The 26,161-nt window shown below is 49.6% G+C and overlaps 1 protein-coding gene across 4 annotated transcripts; it reads right to left on the bottom strand.

Moving 5' to 3' along the window:
* Positions 1-16,115: 16,115 nt before the first annotated feature.
* Positions 16,116-25,232, bottom strand: APOL6 (apolipoprotein L6). Of its 4 annotated transcripts, none has more exons than XM_059186822.1 (5): positions 24,829-25,232; positions 22,115-22,200; positions 20,025-20,145; positions 17,248-18,067; positions 16,116-16,435 (listed from the first exon to the last, which is right to left on the bottom strand). In XM_059186822.1, exons 3-5 carry the CDS (start codon positions 20,093-20,095, stop codon positions 16,319-16,321), a joined length of 1,008 nt encoding a protein of 335 aa, XP_059042805.1. In that variant the 5' UTR covers positions 20,096-20,145; positions 22,115-22,200; positions 24,829-25,232; the 3' UTR covers positions 16,116-16,318. The 4 variants fall into 4 exon arrangements, with proteins under 4 accessions (XP_059042805.1, XP_059042803.1, XP_059042804.1 ...); XM_059186820.1 differs by lacking the exon at positions 24,829-25,232 and adding an exon at positions 24,606-24,819 and having other exon boundaries at positions 22,115-22,244; XM_059186821.1 differs by lacking the exon at positions 24,829-25,232 and adding an exon at positions 24,606-24,819.
* Between the last annotated feature and the right edge of the window lie 929 nt (positions 25,233-26,161).

The following is a 26,161-nucleotide window of genomic DNA, read 5'->3' as shown; positions in this document are numbered from 1 at the left end:
ATTCTGCGGATTGCACAGAGTCAGGAGCAGACCCTGAGGTAGATTGCCTGGGTTCAAATGCAAGGCTTTCCCGTTTACTTGCTGTGTGGCCTTGGGTAAGTGAATTAACCTCTCTGCACCTGTGTGCTCATCTTGAAAACGGGAGAAAGACATACGGGCGATTTGTCAAAGGGAGAAATGAGTCTGGAAAGCCTGAGAGCATATTACAGATTACTGGCATTCCTCTGGCTCTGGTGGTCTTACCATTGCCCATTTCAGCTTTTCTCCTCCGGCCCCGCCCTGCTCTGCCCCTGCCCCGGGGCTTCCATGGAAGGAATGTGCACTGTGTGGGGTGTCCTCCTTCGTCGTCTCTGCCAGCTCTCCATCACTACTCCAGGACCCGCCAGTTTCCTCCTCAGACAGACTCTGTACCACGGTGCGTGGCAAAGGAAGAAGCAGCTTTACTCCTTCTACTAAAGTCTCCAGGCTCCGGGCTGTCTCTAAGCTCCTGTTACATAAATGGGCCAGAGATGCCTCTGCCTGTTGGCCCCGGCTTGTTTATTTCTCCACTGCGGGCTGAGACCCGTTAGCTCCAAAGCCCACTGGCACTGAACTTGAATTTTTACACATCCAGTGATTTTTAAAATAGCCCAGACAGGCCAATTTTTCACCATTTAGGGCCCGCCTGCTTCGTAGGCCCTGTGAAGCCTCCTCGCCAGACAGCTGTGATCTATCGACAACATGGGATCTTGCTGTTAGAAGACCCCAAGCAGCTGCTGGAGATCTCTGACTCAGGCGCCACCCCCCAACTCCCTGCCCTGCCGCTGCCAGCCCCTCCCCCTCCCTTCCCCCACGCCCTGTCCCCTTGCCCTCTTCCTGTCCTGCCCCTTGGCCATGAGGCTCCACCAAACAAATACTTAAAGTCATATAATAAAATCCAAATAAAAACTTAGTAAACTAGAAATAGAAGGAAAAACTATCCATAAACATATGGAAACCAACAGCAAAATCACACATGAACATAAGACATGAAGGGGTAAAACCCCAAAAGAATGTTTTTTACAATGTTGGGTCCTTAAAGGCCATTCAGAGCACGGCATGAAAGCCAGGTACTAGCCAAGTTCAATGACAAACGAGGTTCTGATGAATACGTTTGCGGCACATTTCATCTCCAGCTGCTGACAGCTTCAATGAACGCCACCTGGTTTAATCAGGAAAGCAACACAGAGAAGAACGTGAGCTACCTCAGGACTAGAGAGAAAGAAATCTGTCCGGAGACACCCGGAATCAGGGACAACAGCCCTAGGATCCCCTGAGAAGTGGGCTGGAGATGGCAGCCACGGGGCCCAGCTCAGCGCTGCAGCCTTGTTGGGACCTCGCCCACGGATGGCTCCAGATATGGACGGAGCTGCTGCTGTCCCCAGCGCATGTTCTGGATGGGTCTCCCAAGGAGAAGTCTCCCGCGGGTACACAGCTGCTTGGGGGATTCTGCATCGAGAGAGCCGGAACAAGTATCTGATCTCCGCGGTGGAAGCCAGTCTCTTCAGCCCAAGGGTGATCATGCAGGGAACCGCGCCAAACAGGGGAAAAGTATCCGAGAGGCAGGAAGATGAACAAATGTCCACCAGAGCCAAAGCCTTTGCACACAGGCACGCACGCACGAACACAGGCACGCACGCATGCACACCCTGACATAAACAAATTCGCAGACAAAACGTGAAATGTTTTCCTTTTATATGCTGCTCTTATGCCTCATACAAACAAAAAGGTGATCAAGACACATCAGTTACTTTGTCCCGCTCCAAACCAGCTTCCAGTTCCAGCCCAGAGCAGAGCACCTGTGTCCACTCTGGCTTCTGGCTGAGAAGGTGAGTTCGTGGTTCACAGGCTGGGCGGCCAGATGTTTTGCAACATCCACTAGGGTCAGTTTCGGTTTCCTTTCCTCCTCCCCCTCCTCCTCCCTCTTTTCCCTTTCCTTCTCTCTCTCTCTCTCTCTCTCTCTCTCTCCCCCCTTTCCTTCCCTCCCTCCACAGGGTGATCACCAGTGCTTTCTCAGAGACATCAGAGAACTCTGTCTTGCTCAAGAAGACAAAACACAAGATAGCTCTACAAATGAACAAAAATGCCCTGTTCGGGTCTCATTCACTTGCCTTTCTCATCTTTAGGAACTAAGAAAACAAGGAATTCCCAAGTCCGCTGGGCTTCAGTACCCCCTGATGCTTCAGTCTGGCTCCCTGTGCGGTGGGGGTAGGGGGATGGACAACGGTCCCTCTCTAGTTTCCTGCGTGCTCCCTGGGGGGGAGCTCCTCAGTGGGGGTCAATCACATGGGCTGTAGGAAGAGTCCTTTTTTTTTTTTTTAAGATTTTATTTATTTATTTATTTATTTGACAGACAGAAATTACAAGTAGGCAGAGAGGCAGGCAGAGAGAGAAAGAGGAAGCAGGCTCCCTGCCAAGCAGAGAGCCCAACGCGGGGCTCGATCCCAGGACCCTGAGATCATGACCTGAGCCTGAGGCAGAGGCTTAACCCACTGAGCCACCCAGGTGCCCCGGAAGAGTCCATTTTTTTAAAAAAACATTATTTATTTATTTGAGAGAGAGAGAGAGAGAGCAAGCATGTGAGCTGGGAGAGGGGCAGAGGGAGAGAGAGAATCTCCAGTGAGCACGAAGGAGACCTGAGCCGAAACCAAGAGTCAGACGCTCAACCAACTGAGCCATCCAGAAGCCTTGGGAAGAATCAGTTTTTGTTTCAGAATATTTCCTCAAGTCCTCATTTTGAAAAGATACTTTCACAGAGTATCAAATCCTAGGTTGACAGTTCTTTTCTCTCAGTACACTGAAGTCATCATCCTAATACTAGCAACACCTCAATAAATACTTCATCTGCTCCCTATGATTCGGCCCCCCCACAGCTGGAAGGGCCATGTGGGCAGTTTGGGACGATGAAATATGAGCTGAAAACACCTGGGTCATTCCAGATCAGAAAGACTTAAGTAAGGGCACCTGGATGGCTCAGTGGGTTAAGCCTCTGGCTTCAGCTCAGGTCATGATCTCAGTGTCCTGGGATTGAGCCCCACGTCAAACTGTCTGCTCAGTGGGGAGCCTTCTTCCCCTTCTCTCTCTGCCTGCCTCTCTGCCTACTTGTGATCTCTCTCTCTCTCTGCCAAATAAATAAATAAAATCTTTTTCTTAAAAAAAGGAGAGACTTAAGTAAGCGGGGAGATACCAGGATTGAAACAGTCAATATTATTAAGAAGTTAATGCTTTCTAGATTGATCTATAGATTTGGGGCTCCTGTGTGTTTCAGTTGGTTAAGTGTCCAACTCTTGGTTTCAGCTCTAGTTGTGATCTCACTGGTTGTGAGATTGAGCCCCACGTTGGGCTCCATGCCCAAGTGGGGTCTGCTTGAAGATTCTCTCTTTCTGCTTCTCTCCCTACTTGCACATGCTCTCTCTCTAACAAACAAATAAATCTTTAAATAAAAAAATCGGTCTATAGATTCAATGCAATCTTAAGAAAAAGATCCCAGCAGGTGTTTTGTTGAAATGGACAAGCTAATTCTAAAAGTTATGTGGAAAAACAAAGGCCCTAGAATAATAAAGATCATCTTGAGAAAGGATGAGTTCAAAGACTTGTACAACCAGACATCACAGTTTACTGTAAAGCTACAGTATTGCACAAAGCTAAACAAATAGACCAAAGGAACAAACTGTGTAATTTCCACAGGTCTATTTGCCTAACTTTGGGTTGTTAAGATGATCTTTTCAACCAATTGGATATCATATGGGAAAAAAAGTGAATCTCAATCCTTTCCTTGCATCATACCTACAGAATTATGGATGTCAGTGATAAAGTAAAACATGAAAACTTGTATGAAAAACCCCTAAGAGGCTATGTTTATGACCTTGGGATATGCAAATATTATATATGAGATAAAAACCACAGATAACAGAAAAAAGTTGAAACTTGGACTTGACTAAAATTAAGAACTTCTGAACATTAAAATATACCAGTAAGAGTACAGCCAATTTCATAGCAGCATTATTCATGGTAGCCAAAAAGTGGAAGCAATCCACTTGTCTACCAACGGATGGATGGGTAAATAAAATGTGGTCCATAAAGACATATTATTCAGCCTTCAGAAGGAATGAAATTCTGGCACGTGTTACAACATGGATGAACCTTGAGGACATTATGCTCAGTGATTAGAAAAGACAGATACCACAGGGTTCCACTCATATGAAGTACCCAGAGTAGTCAAATTGACAGAGGCAGAAGGTACGATGGTGGGTGCCACGGGCTGGAGAGATAGCAGAATGGAGTGTTGATGTTCAATCAGCACAGAGTTTCAGTTTTGCAAGATGGAAAAGCTTTTTTTAATTTTTTATTTTTTATTAACATATGATATATTATTAGCCCCAGGGGTACAGATCTGTGAATTTCCAGGTTTATGCACTTCACAGCACTCACCATAGCACATACCATCCCCAATGTCCACAACCCCACCACCCTCTCCCTATCCTCCTCTCCCCGGCAACCCTCAGTTTGTTTTGTGAGATTAAGAGTCTCTTATGGTTTGTCTCCCTCCTGATCCCATCTTGTTTCATTTATTCTTTTCCTGCCCCCCAACCCGCCCCACGTTGCATCTCTACTTCCTCATAGCTGGGAGATCATATGATAGTTGTCTTTCTCCAATTGACTTATTTCGCTAAACACAATACCCTCTAGTTCCATCCACGTCGTCGCAAATGGCAAAATACACACACACACACACACACACACACACACACACACACCACCACCTCTTCTTTATCCATTCATCTGTTGATGGACATCTAGGTTCTTTCCATAGTTTGGCTATTGTAGACATTGCTGTTGTAAACATTTGGGTGCACGTGCCCCTTCAGATCACTATGTTTGTATCTTTAGGGTAAATACCCAGTAGTGCAATTGCTGGGTCGTAGGGTAGCTCCATTTTCAACTTTTTGAGGAGCTTCCATGCTGTTTTCCAGAGTGGTTGCACCAGCTTGCATTCCCACCAACAGTATAGGAGGGTTAAGGTGGAAAAGTCTTGGAAACAGATGATGGCGACGGTAGCAAGATATCATGAATTCACTTAATGGATTTCAGGTACACTTAAAAATGGTTAATGTGGTAAATTTCATATTATGTATATTTTACTACTGAAAAACTAAATTAAAAGATATATATATACACACACACACCAGTTAGCAAGTTAAAGTCAAGACATTTGAGAAGATATCTGTGATAAATATATCTAACAAAAGATTTTTATCTATAAAATATAAAGAACTCCCACAAATCAATAAGAAAAGTAACATGATAAAAAATGGGTAAAGATCTTGGACAGGCACTTCACCAAAAAGGATACCCAAGGCGTCAACAAGCACGTGGATACATACTCAACATCACTGATAGTCAAAGATTACATTAAAGTCAACAATCACACAGGCATCATTACATGCTTAGCAGAATGGCTAACAATGTAAAAAGTGACCATCTCAGGAGATGACAAGGGTGTGAAGCACCTGGAACTCTCATATATTACTGATGGGAGTGAACCTTGACACCATCACTCTGGAAAAGTGTTCAGACATATTAATAAAGATAACTATGCATGTAGCCTCAACCAGCAATCCTACTATTGAGTAGATGTCTACATGAGATGAGTATTTGAGTCTACCAAGGTACATATTCACAAGGATGTACACAACAGCCTTATCTACAACAGCCCCAAACGTGTCCATCCCCTTTAGAATGGATAAATGCATTGTGATATACTCATATAGTGGAATAATCGCTGGTGAAAAATAATGAACTTTGGCTACATGCCATCTCATAGATAAAACTTTGAGTACAAAAGACTACGTACTGTATGATTCATTTGGATGGATTATTTTTAAGATTTTATTTATTTATTTGAGGGAGAGACCACAAAGAGGGGAAGGGGCAGAGGGAGAGGGAGAAGCAGGGTCTCCACTGAGCAGGGAGCCCGATGTGGGTTCGATCCCAGGACCCTGGAATCATGATCTGAGCCAAAGGTTGCGAAGGTTAGGGCCACCCAGGTGCCCCTAACTTGGATACATTTTTAAGAGCAGGCAAAATTCCTCAATGGGGTTGGACATCAGAAGGGGGAGATGGTAGGCAGAACAATGACCCCCTCAGATGTCCCACCTGAATCCCCAGAGGCTATGACTATGTTATGCCACATGGCAAGAGGGCCTCTGCAGATGGAATGAAAGTTACTGGTCAGTTGACCCCAAGAGAGAGAGAAAGGATCCAGACAGGACTGGTCTAATCACAGAAGCCCTTAGAGATAGAGAAGTTTCTCTGGATGAAAGCACAAGGAGGTTGGACGGATTCAGGGTGTGAGAAAGACCTGAACTTCTGTGAAAAGATCCAGAAGGAAATGAATTCCGCCAACACCGTGCATGAGCCTGGAAGCAGACTCTCCCCAGGGTACTTGGCTTTGACCTTGTGAGACCTGAAGCACAGATATCAGTGACGCTCCCTGGATTTCTCACCTTCGCAACCGTTGGGTAATACTCGGTGTTGTTTCAGGCTGCTGAGTTGTGGTCATTGATTATGAATTGAGTACGGCGGCCACAGAAAACCGATGCACTGAGTATGGATTGGGAAGAAGAATAAGGGAAGCCTTCCAGGGCGCCAGAAACATTCCATGTTGTCATCAATTGGTAGTTACATGGGATACACGTAGGGTAAAAATTCATTAAGTTGTGTTTCTAAAAATAGAAAATGAGCCCCCACCCCTGTCTAATTTTAGGAGGAAAAAAAAGAAAATGGTGGAGGTGAGTGGGGGATGGGTGACGCAGGTGGTGGGGATGAAGGCACGCGCTTGTCCCGATGAGCACTGGGTATATAGTGCATAGATTGCTGTGTCATTACTGCACACCTGACACTAATATAACACCGTATGTTAACTCCCTGGAATCAAACTTCTAAAAAATAGAAAATGACCAAAAATTCACTATCCTTACTTGTTCCATTACAGCTCTATTGCATTATGGGCGTAGAGTGCAACCTAGATCATTTCTTTTTTTGTTTTTTAAAGATTTTATTTATTTACTTGACAGACAGAGATCACAAGTAGGCAGCGAGGCAGGCAGGGAGAGGGGAGGAAGCAGGCTCCCCGCTGAGCAGAGAGCTTGATGCGGGCTCGATCCCAGGACCCTGAGACCATGACCCGAGCTGAAGGCAGAGGCTTAACCCACTGAGCCACCCAGGCACCCCTGTTTTTCTAATTTCTTGTGATTTGCTTTGTAGACAAGGACCTGGCCTATTTTTACAAATGTTTCCAAACCCATCTGAAAACCTCCATTCTCTGTTTGTCAGGAACAAGATTATCGGTGCATAGCAAGGTTTTCCATTGCGTCACATAGGAAGAAACCCTTCCCTTCCCTTTTCCTGTGCAGAGGGAGCTCCGGGAGAGGAACGCCTGGCCTCTCTTCAGCTTTTCCCAGAAGAGGAGGGATTTATCAGTTCATTTTTGTGGGAGTGGGTTTATGCACAGCTCAGTCCTTTGCTCAAAACTCTCCTTAGGACCTCCTGCTTGCAGGAGAGCATGTGTTGGCTTCTGCTCCCACAAGCTACACGTGTCAGGGAGGCAAGCCCACGGCCAAGGCTGGCAGTCGCCCAGCATGCCGGCGCCTCCGAGGGAGAGCTGCCCACTTGTGGCGTGGAATCCTCAAGCCCTCGTGGCTTGCCGAGAAGGCTCCCCTCACTCTCCAACGGCCTCATCAGCCATGAAGGTCATATTCTGACCATCTTTCCATCAGCCTCATTGTTGTGTCTATTTCTGGGTTGCTGGTGTGAGCTGAAAACTCTGAGCAGTATACTAAGAGTATAAGGGGCAAAATGATACCCGGAGATCGTGTTGCTAATGCCTACATTTGGGCCTTTGGCTTTGGTTATGTAGGTCATGTGTGGTTATGAACTTGGCAGCTCACAGAGGCAGGTGGCCTTGTCCTCACGAAAGGCTGCTGTCTCTCTCTCTTTCTCTCTCTCTTTCACAGGAATAGGTCTTGGTTGATGCCAGCCTTTGGCCTTAGTAATTGGTGCAGCTCAGGAGGTAGATCAATTACAGGAAAGAGAAGCTCAGCTTATAGCTCTTCTAGATATTGATAGATGGGCGTGAGAGCCCATTTTTTCTCTACTATTAGGGTAGTTTCTCAGCCAGGCTGTGCACAGCAGTCTCAAATCGATGTCGGCCGTTAAAAATTCATGACGTTAAAAATTCACTGGGCAATTATTTTTCTTTTAAGATTATATTTATTTGACAGAGAGAAACACAGCGAGAGAGGGAACAGGAGAAGGAGCCCCTGGGCAATGATTTTGAGTAGACATTTTAGGGGTGTCTGGGTGGCTCAGTCGTTAAGCGTCTACCTTCAGCTTAGGTCATGATCCCAGGGTCCTGGGACTGAGCCCGGTGTCAGGTTCCCTGTGGAGAGCCTGCTTGAAATTCCCTCCCCACCTTCTTCTCCCCCTCCCCCCATGCATTCTCTCTCTAAATAAATAACAATATTTAAAAATGGATAGATGTGGGACGCCTGGGTGGCTCAGTTGGTTAAGCGGCTGCCTTCGGCTCAGGTCATGATCCCAGGGTCCTGGGATCGAGTCCCACATCGGGCTCCTTGCTTGGCGGGGAGCCTGCTTCTCCCTCTGCCTCTGCCTGCCACTCTGTCTGCCTGTGCTTGCTCTCGCTTCTCTCTCTAAGACAAATAAATAAAAATAAAATCTTTAAAAAAAAAATAAAAATGGATAGATGTATCGTTTAATCAGGCAGTTCCACTTCTGGGGGTGTACTCAAAAGAACTGAGAGCAGGGACTCCCCGCTGATATTTGTTCTCCCTTGTTCCCAGTAGCATTTTTCTCACAGCAGCCCAAAGGTGGAAACAACCTGGTGGCCACAGGGGATAGATGGGTAAACAAAGCATGGTGCATCCGTAGGACGGAGAGTTAGCCCGAAGAAGAAGGGGAGCTCTGACCCGAGGTCTGAGGGGGACAGACCCTGAGGACTTTATACAACGTGAAATGAGCCAGCCACAAATGGACAAATACTGTGTGATTGCACTTAAATAAGGTACCCAGGGTAGGCACACGCAGGGCACTGGTCACCGGGGGAGGGGCTGCTGAGTTGGTGCTAACTGGGGACAGTTTCAGTTTCAGATGATGAAAAAATTCTGGGCATGGACATTGGTGATGGTTGCACAACATTGGTGGTGGGACTGCACTTTGTGCCACTGAACCCTCATATAGAAATGGTTTCAATGGGACATTTCCCATTATGTTTATTTTACGGCAATTTTCGAAAAAGAGAAAGAGAATCGCCGTTTATCCAGTTTTAAAAAACCCGTTCGTGTCACACATGAGTAAGCTGAGTTCATTCAGGGGTCCCAAACTCTGTCCTTCTTTCCTTTCCTCTTCAAAAGATTTTATTTACTTATTTGAGAGAGAGAGAGAGCACAAGCAGGGTGAAGGGCAGAAGGAAAAGCAGGCTCATGGGGCTCCATCCCAGGACTCTGGGATCATGACCTGAGCAGAAGGCAGATGCTTAACAAACTGAGCCACCCAGGTGCCCCTCTGTCCCTCTTTTCTTAAAATGATTTTGATCTACCTTCAGGACCAAGAGAAGGTACCAGGGAGGGGCCAATCCTGAATTCCTCAGACTTGTCTATGGGTTCCAAGGCACATGACCACGATGAATGTCTTCATCCCAGAAGCATCCCCGTGGTTTTAGAATAACATACTCAAATTATGGCTTCACCTGAGGAAGGGTGGTAGATTTTATAAATAATCATTTTTAAAAGGAATGGAGGCAGAGGAGTTGGCCGAGGAGCTGCTGGTCAAGCTGGAAGCAGGCACCTGCCCACAAAAACCCACAAGGTGGTTGGAGGGGTGTGGGGGGTGCACGGGCTGCTGACCTCCCTGGGAATCCAGCTGGGCAGAAGCCACCTTCAGGGTAAGTCTTGCCAGAAACCTGCCTCTGGGGTGGTGTTGAAGTCATTGGGATGGATCCCCACTGACTTCCACCTGGTGGCTGAGCTCCACGAGGACCAGGAAAGGAGCTCACGCCAGAGCCGGGAAGCGATGCCTGCAGTGCGCCCTCTACCGGCAAAGCTTAACATGCAGCCCGTCAACTAAGGAAACCGTCAGAAGCCCAGCACTCCAGGTGGGTTTGGAGCTGAATCGCGGTCTTGATGACGGGCACAGGGACAAGATGCTAACAGTTGTGAATCTGGGTGAAGGTCTCTGAGAGTTCCTTGTACTATGCTTGAACTTTCCTGCATGTCTGGGATTATTCCTATGTTTAAGCACTTAAAGAACCCGTTTAGCTGAAAACCAAAATAAAACGTTGGGGAGGATGACTTTTTGACTTTAAAAACGGCATTGGACTCCAGAAGAGAAACTGATTTTGGACTTCTTTGATTTTTTTGGACTTTAAAAGATTTTGGTCTCTTTGAACTGTCATCTCGTGAGGACAACACGATTCCATTTCAGACTCTTTGAAGTTCTAATTTGCAAGGAGATCAAATTTTCATATTTTTTCCTAGATATTTGCAATGGAAGGGGGTTTACAAGCAATGTGGGGGTTCTCGTTTCTCTTTACTGTTGGACTATCTTTATGCTAAATCTTGATCTCACTGCACAATCGTTGAAGAGGTATATTCGACAGGGTTTGCTATCTCTTGGCATGGGAAACAGGGAAATTCTGGTTATAGGAAGAACTTGGAGTTAATTAATTAATGTTTTGATCTGACCCATTCCAAAACCTTTTGTCAGCTAGCTTCTTACGGCCCACCAGCAGACCCAGGATGACCCAGGCAGAAGTGGTTGGTAGAGAGGGAACAGACGGGTGAAGCTGAGAGCAAGTATCTTTTACTGGATGGTTGCTTGCCTTCTGCCGACTATGGACTTGACCGAAAAACCCACTGCTTATTTAAAAGATGGTTAGAAGTATGGGGTGCCTAGGTGGCTCAGTCAGTTAAGCATCTGCCTTCAGCTTAGGTCATAATCCCAGGGTCCTGGGATCAAGGGCCTTGTTGGACTCCTTGCTCCGTGGGGAGCCTGCTTCTCCCTCTCCCTCACTTGTGCTCTCTCACACTCTCTTTCTCTCTCACATAAATAACTCTTTAAAAAAAAAATGGTTAGAAGTAGTGGAAGGATCACTTATTCTCTTAGTCCTATTTCCATGTAGAGGAATTCCATCCAAGTAAAGCTCCTGGCCTCTTTCTACCCTTGAGCAAGTTATATGGTGGACAAGTTGGCCAGAAGGAAATGCCATGAATTTGAGGTCCTCAGGCCTTCCAGGGAACTCAATATCTGTGCTCCTAAGCTTACAAGGTTAGCCCAAGGTTGTCCAGTACTGTGCACTGCAAGGGGTGAGGCCATCTAATTGAGGAGTGAAGTAGAAGCAAGCCAGCTTGAGTATCCAACCCAAAGTCACTTCCTCCAACAACTCTAATCAAGCTGATACTTTCATCTCCACCTGCCTGACTCTGATCTATTTCTTCATTGGCTCTGGGTCTTCGGATGGAGCCCCACGTTGGACTCCCTACTCAGCAGGGAGTCTGCTTCTCCCTCTCCCTCTGCCTCTTCCCGCCCCCTGCTAGTACTCTCTCATGCGCTCTCTCAAATGAATAAATAAAATCTTCTAAAAATTTTTCCGTAGGCACATTTAAAAGAACAGGTGGAACTGATTTTAAAAATACATTTAATTTAATGCAATCTGTCCAAACTGTAATGCAGTCTGTCCAGTCTGTCCAAAATGTTATCATTTCAACATGTGACCAATTAAAATTATTAGCTGGATTTTTAAAAATGATTTTATTTATTTATTTGACAGAGAGAGAGAGAGAGAGATCACAAGTAGGCAGAGAGGCAGCAGATCGAGAGAGAGGGAAACAGGCTCCCTGCTGAGCAGAGAGCCTGATGCGGGGCTCGATCCCAGGACCCTGGGATCATGACCTGAGCTGAAGGCAGAGGCTTTAACCCACCAAGCCACCCAGGCACCCCCGGATTTTTTTTCTAATAGGCTCCACAGCCAGCATGAAGCCCAATACGGGTCTTGAACTCACGATCCAGAAATCATGACCTGTGCTGAGATCAAGAGCTGGACACAACTGACACCCCACTAATTGGATATTTAATGTATTTTGTACACTATGCCTTTGAAATCCAGTGTGTATTTTATACTCAGAGCATATCCTAACTTGGACTTGCTACATTTCAAGTGCTCAATAGCCACATGGCTAGCGGCCGCCATATTGAACAGGACTGGACTACGTGGTCTTGCCTATCAGGGAAAGAAAGCTAGTTTTCCACCGTAATTTTGTCTAGGTGAATTACAGCTGTGAATTAAGGCTATCTCTCCCTTCCTCCCCTTCCCTGCAAACACGCATCTTTTTCATTTTCTCAAGAGACCAAGAAAGGGTTCAAATCACTTTCTGATACTCTTTCTGCCAGAGAGCTACTTCTTGGAATATAACATGTGCATCCACTAGAACACGTGGCTATTTGGTTCTCTTTCAGCTTAAAGTTAGATTTTAGACCCAGGGGACTGTGATGTACAGATGACCATATTTCGCATTTCATCACGAATTCAAGGGCCACCTGGAGCTCATGGATGAGGGTGGACCTCAGTGAGCTGGGGTGACAGGGGACGGCCCCTTGAGGCCACCCCTAACTAGTCTGGGTTTCTGAAACCTAGTCAGAGCCCCTCCCGCATCCCAGGGGACTTGGGGTTTAGCTTACTTAGGGAGACTCCTAATTTCCTTCTAGTGGGGTGGGGGGCAGGGCATGAGCAGGACGGTTGATCTCCTTTTCACTGCTGTCACCGACCTCAGAAGGGGCAGGACACATTCACAGGCCACTTTGGAAGGCCCAGCATTTTGGAAAAGCCTGGAGCTTGTGTCCATGGCGGCATCGAGGGGCACCTGACAGCTGTTGGCTCCGTTCTCATCTAACCGTGCGATCGTGCGCGTTTTCTCTGACAGAGAGGTAACATCTCAGATCCCATCGGCTTCTCAGGACTCCTGGGCCCCCCACAAAGAACCGCGCTCAAGCTGTTAGAGAGAGGACAGGTGGGGAGACCCCTGAGCAGCACGGCTGGCCAGCCGTGGCAAGGACGGGCATTTCTGTCCCGTCTGCCCTCGGCGGGCACCGCACCTGCACACCCGCGCGGAGCCCCGGGTTTCACTCCGGCCTCACCTCGGGGCTCACGCATCAGAACGCGGGCACCGAAGCAGGCAACCGAGGGTCGCAGGCGGCTCTCCGATCTCCACTCTGCCCCCGCGGAGGGCCGCCCTGTTCTGGGCCCGGGAGGATTATGGAGAGCGCCGTGAGGAGGCTCGGGCACGATATTAAACGTGGAGAAACTGTTTCTTCACTTCGCTGGACGCACAGCGAACACACCTTTTAGAACCTCTGGAAGGCAGAAGGAGAGGCTTATTGGAGCCGGAGTCGGGAAGGACAGCGGCCCGGGGAAGCCTCTTCACAGGGGAAGAGCGCGCTCCGGAGAATGAACCGTGTCTACAGAGGTTCCGCCTTCCTTACATCTTGTCAAAGCTCTAACCATGACAGATTCGCATGCAGGCAGGAATCCCAGAAAGGAATGCGGGCACGAGGAGCCGTGAAGGGCATCTCAAGGACAAGATGGCTTTCCTGCCCGCAGCCAGTTCGCATAGCAGGTGTACGCGGCAGGGCGCATACGCGGAGGGCCCGGAATCCGGCTTCCGATGGGAACCGTCTCCACACGGTCATGCTGACTTGGAAATCTAAAGTGGCTTCCCACGTATCTCGGGCCTTCCGAGGGTTTTTCTGTCCTCTTTCTGCTCATGAAGAACTTCTGAGAGGCAGCGAGAACAGCCAAAGCAGGAAGCGCAGTGGCTGGGACGTGGCTGGCGACCGTCTAACCCCCGCGGCGGGAACCGGCAGGCTGTGGCCTGAAGTGGGGGCAATGGCTCTCTTTCCCTCCGCTCTTTAGATCTTTCCTGTTTCCCATGATATATTTCACTACTGTATTGGGGGGGTAGGTAGAGACTCCCCCTTTTCCTTCATAGGGTCCTTCTTTATCCTGGGACCCCAATTTAGGGACTTTATTTTTTAAAAAAAGAAGTAATAAGCATGCAACAAGCATTTGGCACACAGTCATTTTACCGCTGTGCATAAAAAAATTTATTTTATTTTATTTATTTGACAGCAATCATAAGTAGGCAAGGAGGCAGGCAGAGAGAGAGGGGGAGGCAGCCTCCCCGGAGAGCCGAGAACCCGACTCAGGGCTCCATCCCAGGACCCAAGGATCATGACCTGAGCTGAAGGCAGAGGCTTTAACCCACCGAACCACTCAGGTGCCCCTGCATAAAAATTTTTTGAAATGATCTAAATGTTCCTGAAAGAGGAGGGCAATCAGTGCAGCCCGGGCTGCTCTTCATCTCCTGCTTCCTTTCTCCATTCGCGGACCCTACAGGGACCCTACAGCGCCTACCGCTCAGGCCAGCCTCTGGCACAGTCAAGGCATGTGACCCAGTCCTGACCAATCAGGCTCCTCTCCTCTTGGGAGCACCCAGCTGGAAGGATGGCATCGGGGTGTGGGAGGGGGTCGGGGAGGGGGTGGGGGAAGGGAGCTGTGGGGGGGGGGGCTCTTTTCTGAACCTGATGAGGCGTGTCATCAGGTTGCCATGGAAAGACAAAGACCTGATGACACCATTTTTATCCTCCATCCAGACACACCTGAAACTCGCTCTACCCCTAAGTTGTCTAAGCACAAGAATCAATAACCTCCCTTTTTTGTGTAAGCCAGTTTTAGGTGGCCTTTGGCTACCTAAAATGGAAAGTGATGACTAACACGTGTCTAATTTAAATGATTATATATATAATCAAGAGAATATTTTGTAACATAAAAAAAAATCAGTAAAAACTGAGTGAAATAGAGAATGGTAGGAAAATATTGCCAAGTGGAAACAGCAACATGGAAAGTTCTAGATCTGAGGGCAAATGAGGGAATTGAGAATGAGAGAGAGAAAACTCTGGGTTGGAGGAAAAAATCTAGTATGAATCTTGAGGGAGGGTGCCCAGTGGGCAGTCTCAGGACAAGTATGGAAGGCTTGAACACTTGAACACCCTAAAGCAAGAGAAGCACAGGATCAAAATTCTATACCAGACTGCCAACAATCGTCACCCTTGGTGCATGCGTTATTTCTAATCCTTATGCGGCGCCTGGGTGGCTCAGTCAGTTAGGAGTCTGCCTTCGGCTCAGGTCATGATCCCAGAGTCCCAGGATCGAGCCCCACATTGAGGTCCCTGATCAGCGGGGAGTCTGCTTCTCTTTCTCCCACTCCCCCTGCTCCTGCTCTCTCTCACTCTCTCAAACAAGTAAATAAAATCTTTTTTAAAATTTCAAAAATAACTCTTATGTTTTACTTGCCTGAATTTTATTTTATTATTTTTTAAAGATTTTATTTATTTATTTGATAGAGAGCACAAAGATGGGGAGTGGTGGGCACAGGGAGAAGGAGAAGCAGACTCCCCCTTGAGCAAGGAGCCAAATACGAAACTCGATCCCAGGACCCTGGGATCATGACCTTAACTGAAGGCAGACGCTTAATCAACTGAGCCACCCGGTGCCCCCGCCTGAATTTTAAAAACTTGAATTTAATGTCCATGCACTGCTTTCAAAATGGTAGCTAAAACATAAGAAAGAAGTAGGTTGAAGACAGGTGATTTGGGAAGCCTGGCAAGGTCTTCGCAGATTCTGAGGACATCCCAAGTTGGTCTGAACTTGGGGAGGACAGGAAGGCTCCTGGGCCTCTCTCCTTCCGGATGGAATCCGGATGGAATCCGGATGGAAGCGGGTTCCAGTGAGTGCAAACCCCGGTCTCACCCAGCGTTACCTCTGATGGGGAGGAAGGAGCACAGCAGGAGCCGGGGCCACAGAAAGGTGAGCTCGAGGTGTCCCTCACCTCAGGGACCCTCTTGTCCTGTCCTCTGCGTGGGATATAGAGCCCACACGAATCGCTACATGCTTTGTGCAGACCGACTGTGTGCACGTGAGGGAGTGGGCACAGGAGAAGCAGCGGGAATGAGGCGGCGCCCGAGCGAAGGGCTGGGGGACAGTGAAGAAGGAATGTGGCGAAGGACAGGCAGGGCAGGCGGACCTCGCCACGCTCACTCCCGGACGGCGCCCTCAGGCCCCCGTGGGACCTCCTGGTGGCTGAGTCTCCAGGCATCGCCTCTGCCAATCCAGCCTGTCCCGTCCCTGTCCCCTTTAATTCTTCTCAGAGGCGCCTGGACTCAGCCCGCCCTAATCCTCTCCTGTCGCCTGGGGTCCCGCTTCCCCACGCCTGTCTGGGGACCGAGCCAGAGACCCCGGGGCTCCGCCTGAAGATGAGATCCTGGGCCTTTCCTCTTGCAGGAGGTTCTGTAAAGAAACAAAAACACCAGTCACTGGAGGGCTTCTGACAGTGGGCGGCTCTGTGTGCTGCCTCTGCCGGCAGGCTTCCTGGCTTGGTATCCTGACTCCGCCACCCCCGGCTGCGAGTCACAGAAGCTCCCGGGCTCCGACAGCTGGGGCTGGCCTAGCGGAATTTCTCCTAGTCCTGGAGGCTCCAGCCAGTTGGGTTTCTGCTGGGCCCTCGTCCCGGCTCTGCAGGCAGACACCTTCTCGCCGTGTTCTCTCATGGACTTTCCCTCTGTGTGGGCTCAGGCAGAGAGAGAGAGAGAGAGCGTTCCCTCCTGTATTCCCCCCTCCTCTTAGTAGGACACCAGTCTCATAGGATCACCCCTTCCTACGACCTGAGTCAGTCCCAGTTGCAGTCCTAGTTGTAGCCCCATTGGGGCTTACGGCTTCAACTTGTGAAGGTTCGGGCACTCATTTCAGTCTGCGACACTCCCTGTGGCTCAGTGGCCTCTTCTGCACACCTGGGAGGACCCTGTTTCCAGCACACGGATCTCCAGGAGCATTGAGACAGAAAATAGAAGCCATGACCAGGTCTGTCCAAGACAGGTGCCATCGAGAGGTCTCTGATGTCATTTGGACGCCCCCTTCCCGGGCCACCAGGTGTGCCACATCCTCAGGAACATCCAAGAAAACCACACACACACACACACACACACACACACACACACGCCAGCTCCCTTAACAACCTCTCCTTAAATCTTGGTGCCCATAAGCCCCGGTTAGTTCTCCCTCCCTCCCTCCAGCCCTACCCACGAGGGATGTGGCAGTGTCACCTGCTGCTGGAGGCTCTCGTATTGTTGGGTGAGTTCTGTCAGCTGGTCTTCCAGCCCCCAAGCATAGGCCCTCAGCTCTTCCGCCATCTTGGTTCCTGCTCCTTCCTTCAGTTGCCTCCAGTCGCTCAGGAGGGTGACCACGTCGTGGCAGAGGGAGAAGCCAGTCACAGCACCACACAGCACGCGAGCACTTTTCTTTACCACCACCCCTGTGCCCTTAAAGACCCTTTGCACCTGACTGCTCCTTCGGGCCGAGAGTTGGCCGGTGGTCAGGAGACGCTTGGCGGCAGTGGCCAGGCCCGGGTGGGCTCTGGCCACCTGAAAGGCACGGATGTTCCTCTTGACATCCCTGATGTTACTTCCACAACTGAAGGCCTTCTTTCCGACACTTATGGCACGGAAGGCCTTTCCCTGAGCCTCCTTGACCTCATGGTCATAGGTGGGCACTAGGCTGCTGGCTCGGGTTCGAGCTTCTTGATTCTGGAAGTGTTCCATAACGTCGGTGAAGATGCTGGTGAGGCTGGCTGCTGTCCCCAGAGCTTTACCAGCGGCAGAGAGCACGAGACTTCCTCCTATTGTTGTTGGCGCGAGGACCAGACCCAGGATGCTCATGGTGTCTGAGACCACAGTGATGGAGGTGGCCACCATGTTGGTCTTGGTGACTCTTTTGTGGGCTGTGTCGATGTTGTCTGCAAGGGCATAGAGCTCTCTAATTTCCTCTTCTAGCTCCTCTTTGAGGATGGGAAACTCCTCCAAAAATATTATTTCTTCAGCCGACAGGTCTCTATCTTGTTGCTGCAGAAGAATGTCCTCCTGGTCCCTGCGGGTGAGCAAAATAAAGGTTTTGCTTAAGTCTCTCAGCTGGGAAAGTCACATTCTCAGTCAGGCCCATCGCGGTTTCTGGATGTTCTTCCAGTCTTGAATCCTTCCTACCTCTCCCCGATACCCCTGTCACCTCTCACCCGACCATGGGGGAGCATTGTTGGGAGCCGTAGCTTCTACGAAGAGAAGAAACACATAAAAGGGGTTTCTGGAGGGACAAATGGGAGAAACAGAGCCTTGCCTAAGAGATGGAGAAGGTAGGTTAGACCCGAGAGGGGCGCGTGCAGCTTTGTTCAAAGAGACGGACACCCAGGAGGGGCAGTGAGGGAATGCTGAGAACGGAGGCCAGATGAAGAAGCTGGGACTAATGGGGGGACTGGTGTGGGAAAGGCAGGAGAAAGAGGAGGCCAGGTGGAGGTGAGGCAGGGGAAGGAGAGGCCACATCGTACAACGCAGCCTACACCGCCATGACCTCGAGTTCGGCTTCTGTGCTGGCCTCTGCCTCCTTCTGGGGTTGAACACCGAGAGGGTTGAGGTCAATTATCACTAATATTCCGAAGGTTCTCCTCGGCACTTGGCCAGCTTTATTGGATGACTCAAGCAGATAGGATGGGTCCTTCATGGAAGATGTCAGGGACAAAGGGCCTCTCTTCCCCGGGGTCTCACAGCACAAAGTATTAAGGGATGTTCGTCACCCCAGTGGAGTGTGGCCTTTGTGGGACAGCAGTGTCGGGAATGAGCAAGTCTATTCCTTTGGGCACTTTCCTCATGCCGAGGACCATTGGTGCATCTCCAGGGCGAGAGCTTAGGAGGCCTGGCGACGGCATTCACCGGCCTAGAGGAGAGAATCAGAACCGGAAGGAACCCCAGGGTCCAAGCTACTGCCTTTACTTGTCATCAGAGGGAACAGAAGCCCAGAGAGGAAAGGTGACTCACCCAAAGGGATGCGCAAGGTGGAGATGGAGCTTGGAGCCCATCACCCTCCTGGGTTGCTTCTCTCTCCTCTGTCAGCCCATGTCAGGAGTTCCCCACCCGAGGCTATATGCATATACCTTTCAATCTCTCTGTCTCTTACACACACACACACACACACACACACACACACACATAATCTCTCAATGGAAAAGGTGAAAAACCAAATATCCTTCCAAGGAAACCCCTTAGCCATAGTAACGAGCTTACCCAGGCCCCGTGATCAGTTATCACCTGCTGTAAATCAGTTCACAGCGCAGAAGGCTGCCGGGGGCTTGCAGGGCGACGGGGGAGGGATGAAGGCCAGGAGAGGGGACACTGCTGGACACTCTTACCCTTTGCGGATGCCACAGTCCGGCCATCCCTGCCCTTGTGTTTCCTCAGGGTGAGTGGGGACAGGGAGACAAAAGGCAAGGAGGTGCAGGAACAGACAGCCCCACTTTGTGTCCCCAGGCAAGTTTTGTCTTTAGCGTAGTTGAGCGAGAACAGGTGCTGCTGGGCTTCTTGTGCTTTTGAATGAGCCCAAACGTGTCCGATGTGGACTTCCCGCCACCGTGCTTCCTCACGGGGCCCCAGGGCCGGCTGACAGGTGCAGCGTGGCCGTCCCCCTCCAGAAGGCACCGCCTCGCAGACGGCTTCCCCGGCTCACTCAGCGGACTCAGGTTGACTGCCCACATTGTACTGGAACCTGGGGGAAGGGGGTGTTGTCTGCGGAGCGGCCCCCGGGGCCAGACTCCTTCCATGCGGTAACACCAACGGGCTCTTTCGGTAACGGCTGCACCCACGCGGGCCCCACCCCAGAAGCGGGGCAGTTTCTGCCCTTCCAGGCCTACTGCCCGATGTCGGGCACCTGAAGGATCTGGCCTTCTCTTCAAAATATGCAGCTTGGCCGTGGAGTATTCGTTCCCCTGTGGATATCAGGAGGATGCCTGGAGCGTTTCAGCCGGAGCCGCCCTCCGCAGGGACAAAGCCCTCCCCGTTACCTCGGGCTTTCCATCCCTGCCTCGTCGTCCAGGGGCTCCTGCCACCCCAAAGTTGAGCTGTTTTGGTCCATGGGAGGATTAGAGGCGTGCTCGGGGGTCACATGACGTTCTGCTTGCGCACCTAGAAAACAAGGTTACTGCAGGTGCCAGGAAACCTTGTGAATTTCAAGATTTGCCGCAGGATTTTAGGTTACGTAAAATCAAAATAGTAATGAAATACTGGCAACGTACTAAATATTTGCAAACTACCGCCCGCAGTTACTTTAGTGCAGTAAACACAGAAAGTCAAATCCTCAGCTCAAGAAACTGTCACGAAGCCATATACCCGAGGAATCACGGCCCTGATCAAGATGGAGGAAAGCAACTTTCTTTGACTCACTCGCAGCCCCACTCACCCCACCCCGGGGGATAACCAGTCTTCCATAACCACTGATCAGTTCGCTTGTTCTTAAGCTTCATATAAATGGAGTAATTTGTTTGTTTGGCCTCTGTCACTCAACTTAATGTGTGTGAAATTCGCTCCTGTTGCGGGTATCACTGGTTTTAAAAATGATTGCTATCGAGCATTTCATTCTATAAATACACTGCAGGGTGCCTGGGTGGCCCAGCCACTTAAGCATCAGACTCTTGATTTCAGCTCAGGTCATGATCTCAGGGGGGTGAGATCGAGCCCTACGTCGGGCTCCAAGCTCAGTGGGGAGTCTGCTTGCCCTTCGCCCTTGGCTCTTCTCTCTTTCTCTCAAATAAGCAAATACACTACAATTTGTTGATCTGTTCTTCCGTCGATTAACATGTTTGGGTTGTTTCTGGTCATTGACTATTATGAATGAATTGATTATATTGATTAAAAATCATTTCACAGAACAAGGCAACAACTTACGAGGTCCCTTTGTATAAATTACATTCCAACAGACATTTTAATATTCTATGAATAGTATGAGGACTGCAAAAAAATCCTGCCAGCGCATACAGGTGGGGTCTGAAATCCATCTGCTTGCCAAGTGTTGAGACCTGGGGGCCAGGGATGGGGGGGTGTTATGTCTTATCTAGAGAAATGAGCACTTCGATGGGGTGCGCGCTTGCTTGCACAGAGTTGCTATCCATTTTTTAAAATATTTTATTTATTTATTTGAGTTGGAGAGGGAGAAGCAGACTTCCCACTGAGTAGAGAGCCCGATGCAGGACTCGAACCCAGGGCCCTGGGATCATGACCTGAGCCAAAGGCAGACACTCAACCAACTAAGCCACCCAGGTGCCCAGTTGTAAAGAAAGTAACCTCAGAGCTATATCCACTTGCAGGCTGGGTGGGCTTTTTCTACTAAGCTCCAGGGCACTGAATGGGCTAGCAGTGGCTTTGATCTAACTTAGATGATTGGAAAAGAGACTCCAGATTTGCAAGACAGGAAGCAAGGAGATCAGTTAGAAGCTGTAGTGGTGGTTAGAGCAAGAGAGGAAAGCTGCTTGGACGAGACTGGCAGAGTAATGAGAGAGTGTGTGTTTGCAGGAAGCCCAGGATTCCTCAGGGTATGTGGGACGTGGGAGAGCAGAGGCCAGGATGACTCCAGGCTGAGTCAAATTTGGGGCATCAAAGACTGTTACAGGGAAGATTTTATTTCCTGAGATGGGAAGGGTCGAGGTTTTCTGGGCAGGAAACAGACTTCAGTTTGGGGTGGGTTAAGTTGGACGTGCCCATTAGACATCCAAGCGGTGCCGGATAGAGGATCCCTGTTCTGGCTGGGAGATTCAATCTGGGAGCCATCTGTACAGAAAGTACTTAAAGCCATGAAATTGCATAAGAGCCCTAGGAAGAAAGTACTGGTAAAGGTCAAGTGTGGTCCATGACTGAGGTCCGGAGTACCCCGACAGGTAAGCCCAGGAAGAAGACAAGAAAGCAGCAAGAAGTGGAGAAGGAACAGTGGGTGATGTACAAGGAGAACAAAGAATTTGATATTTTGGAAGCCACATCTGGTGTATCTTTGTATTTTTAAATGTTCTAGGAGGCATTCTCCTTCCCATCTTTCTCTTACAAAGACATCCATGGATTCTGCTTTATCTTCTAATGAAAATGGCTGGGATGGAGGAAAGCTTACCTGGGCGGATTTCAGGGGTCTCTGTTACTGTGAAGCAAAGAAGGGCATCTCTGCTCTTTTCCGTATCCGAAGAACAGGGAGCCTGGCTGGGAAGAGACATTGTTTTAACCTTCCAGAGGAGGAAACCGACCTATCGTGAATATAGAGACAGTGTGGTAAAGGGGATTTGAAGCCCCCCTCTGCCACTTACCAATTCTGAAATTTCAAGAAAATTAACTCACTGCTCTATTTCTTTTTCCTTCTCTGTGAACTAGGAAAATGCCAACCCCAAATAAATAAATAAATAAATAAACGTTGAGGAAAATACTAACCCCAATAAATAAATGCAGGAGGTCCTACACTTTCTGCAATTATAAACAGGATAAATATCCTCTATCGAAAGGAAAAGAGCCTGATATCCATTTAGAAAGCAAAACCAACCACATACATGGCTTACAGGAAACAGATCTGAAGCACAGTGACCCAGAAAAGTTAAAACTAGAATAGACAAAGTCAGAGCAGCCCAGGAAGGTAGCCGTGTCTATGAAGGGTAGGTTAAGGGCTCTATGTGGTGGGATTGTTGGTATCTTAATTCTCGCGTTAACCTCACATGGGAGGAAATTGCCTAGAACTAAACACACACACATGCTCACACACACACACACACACACACACACTCCAGTGGGAGTCAAGCTGGTGGACTCTGAATGAGTTGGTGGTTTGTATCAATGTCAATTTCCCAGTTGTGATACCCTAGGACAATGTTGCAAAACCTGACACCAGGGAATCCAAGTAACAGGGTGACATAGGTTCTCTCTGTATTATTTCTTACAACTGCATGTGAATCTACCATTATCTCGAAATGAAAATGTAAAAATACCATAGCATCCACCTATTGGAATGGCTAAAATCCAGAACATCACAACCCCAGATGCTGGTGAGGATAGATATGGAGTGGCAGGAACCCTCACGGATTGCTGGCGGGAATGCAAAGACACTTTGAAAGACAGTTGCGAATTTCTTAGGAAACTAAACATACATACCCTGACCATGCTCCAGCAATCACATTCCTTGGTATTTACCCAAAGGACTTGAAAACTTGTGTCCACACAAAAATCTGCTCATAGGTATTTATAGCAACTATATTCGTAATTGCCAAAAGTTGGAGAGCACCAAGATTTCTTTGAGTAGTGAGTAAGCAGACAGTGGTCCAGCCAGATTGAGGAGTATTACCCAGCACTGTAAGAAAGGAGCTATCAAGCCGTGGAAAGACCTGGGGGAACCTTAAATGCATATGACTAAGTGAAAGTAGGCAGCCTGAAAAAGCTACATTCTGTGTGATTCCACCAATGGGGCATTCTGGAAAGGCATAATTCTGGGGACAATAAAAAGAGCCGTGGTTGCCTGGAGCTGGGGGAAGGGAGTGGTTACGGAGGATTTTTAGGTCAGGAGACTACTCTTCCAGATTCTGTAATGGTGGATGGACCACGTCATTATACATTCGCCCACACCCATAAAGTATACAGCACCGAGAGAGAAACCCAGTGAAACTATGGACTCTGGGATATAATGGTGTGTCAGTGTAAGCTCACCAGCTCTGACATGTGTCCCACTCTGGTCTAGGATGTTGATGGGGGAAGCTGTGCATAGTGGGGGAAAAGGAGCCAGGGGGTGTATGGGAAATTTGTACTTTCCCCTCACTTTTGCTGTAGATCTAAAACTATTCTAAAATATGAAGTCTAGGGGTGCCTGGGTGGCTCAGTTGGTTAAGTGACTGCCTTCTGCTCAGGTCATGATCCTGGAGTCCGGGAATCGAATTCCGAATAGGGCTCCCTGCTCAGCAGGGAGTCTGCTTCTCCCTCTGACCCTCCATCTTCTCATGCTCTCTCTCTCTCTCATTCTTGCCCTCCCTCAAATAAATAAATAAAATCTTTAAAAAATAAATAAAATATGAAGTCTATTAAAAAAAAAAAGAAAGAAAAGAAAAGAAACAGCCAAACACGCAGATACAGCAGGGAAGCATTCTCCCTCCCCCAAGTCTACCCCTTCCCCCTAATAAACCTCCAGTCCCGGGAACCCTGCTGGTTGTCTTTGCACTTCGGAAACAAGTCACTCAGCCTCTTTCTTTCGCCAAGGATGACCCTCACGGGAAACACAGGTCGCCGACTGTGGGACCGACCCTCTGGTCTAGCTCTGGTTCTGGGGGCGGGGGGGTCCCCAGCTGGCAGAGGGGAGGTGTATTCTGGTTTGTCCTATTACTTTCGTAATTTTGTTTCCGTTTAAACTTCAAACAGCCCAGGAGCAGCGAGTCCTACTCTGATTTACGATCAAAAAAAGTTGAGCTTCAGGCCTTTCCCGAGGCAGGACCGGGACGTGGTTTCCCGTGGCCCTGGTCCCAGATCTTTGTCCCCAGCCAAGTGCCTCTAGCCCCCCTCCTCCGCCGCCAGGCTGTCTCGCTGAGGCCTCGGGGGCCCAGGGGGAGAAGGAGCCCCACCCCACGCTCTGTCCTCACCTCTCCAGGGCCTCTGGTCTGGCGGGGTGCTGCGGGGGGACTGATGTGCAGCGCAGAGTCTCCAGCAGGTTCTGCTGGTTTTCCAGCAGGCTCCGCCACCTCGGGGGGAAAGCCCGAGGCTCTACTTGGCTTCTTCTCAGTCAGCTGAGAACTGGGCTGTGCGCTTTGAGAGCACAGAAATGACACAAACTGAAACAACACTTCCTGCAAGAGCAGGGCTTACCGAGAAATGGTTTTCACTTTTGTTTTCCTTGTGTGCCTCCTTCTCTTCTAGCCCCTGTAGTGAAGGAAAGCCGTGGAACCGTAGGCAGAGGCCCCAGCCCCCGTTGCTCGGTCCTTACCGTGTGCCAGGCGCAAAGACAGTGGGCCAGGAAGGCGAGGACTCGGTCCCCGGCGACCTGTTCCTCACCGGCCCTTGGCCTCGACTCTGCAGCTGTGAAATGGGTATCAAAACAGCTCTTGCGGCCCCGAGCTGCGGGAAGGAGCCCCAGGGCGTCACCAGTGGCCCGTTGTGGGTGCTGTCACATCGTTCTCCTGCCCTCCGAGCTGGGGGATGGGCCAGGGCTGATGTCTCGAACCTGTAACTGTGAATTGCCGAAGTCGCGGAAGACAGAGACGTGTTTTCGTAATTTGGGTGGTGGAGGGACCTGACCCTGACCCCCCGGGGTGGGGGAGGGGTGGTAAAGACATGGTTTTTGAGTCTCCCGCTTCATTTGCATATTTGTGGCTTCCTGGAGAAATAGTAGCATGTGACCTATCAGGGCGGCGAGGGGGTTGAGAAGCTTTTCCGAAACCTTCCCATGAATCCAAACCATGGGCAACTCTGAAACACAACGGGTCCCAAAGGTTTGAGATACAGGACTGTGGTCGTGACTCTCCTGCATTACAGCTGGGGAAACTGAGACCCCGGGGCGTGGATGTCAGTGGCTCCCCTGTGGCCACACAGCTAGGAAACGGCAGACCCAGTTCTGGCCTCTGTATCTGTGGGAATGACCTGCCGCACCGTCGTGTGCCGAGATCTGTGTCTCTGCGTGTGTGTGTTTGTGGGGGGCCGTGTCATTTGGTCACGCTGATAAGGCGAGAGGTCCTGGGTTGTCTCCCCAGCCCTCCCCCACTCTCTTCCAGAGGCCACACTGGGGGCTGTTGGTGGCAGACCGGGTGGCCCAGCCAGCCATCCCCGGCTCTGCAGGGACCCTCCGGGCAGGGAGGAAGAATGAGAGGCGGGTGGGCTGCTGAGCTGGGACTTGGAGGGGCCTGATGCGCCCTGGAATCCTGGCCTCCTGCACTCTTGACAGAGGCTCTCCCTGGCAATGGACCCAGATGCCGAGGCTTCCCCAGCGACCAGGGGTCCTCCTCGGGGACCAGGCTGGCCACTAGACCAGGGTGGTGTTTACCACAGCAGGGCTGGTGATGCAAGACCCCCAGGAGGCCCGGGGAGAGCAAAATAATGTTACGTGCAGGACATGCCGCTTCTGGGGTGACACAGAAAACATGTGGTTTGTCACCCAGCCAAGTGACTTCATTTTGTAAACCTCACCTCCCCTTCTTCAGGGGCC

The sequence above is a fragment of the Mustela lutreola genome, chromosome 8 (assembly GCF_030435805.1).
Source record: "Mustela lutreola isolate mMusLut2 chromosome 8, mMusLut2.pri, whole genome shotgun sequence".
Lineage (NCBI taxonomy): Eukaryota > Metazoa > Chordata > Mammalia > Carnivora > Mustelidae > Mustela > Mustela lutreola.
This window is presented reverse-complemented; position numbering and strand designations above follow the sequence as displayed.

Excerpts from the sequence above, each read along its gene's own strand:
- APOL6 (XM_059186820.1), bottom strand. The coding sequence starts at position 22,214 with ATGTCTCTTCCCAGCCAGGCTCCCTGTTCTTCGGATACGGAAAAGAGC. Across the intron at positions 20,146-22,114 it reads GACCCCTGAAATCCGCCCAG|GTGCGCAAGCAGAACGTCAT; the intron begins GTAAGCTTTCCT and ends CTTGTTTTCTAG. Across the intron at positions 16,436-17,247 it reads ACGAGAGCCTCCAGCAGCAG|AACCTCCTGCAAGAGGAAAG; the intron begins GTGACACTGCCA and ends GTTTCTTTACAG.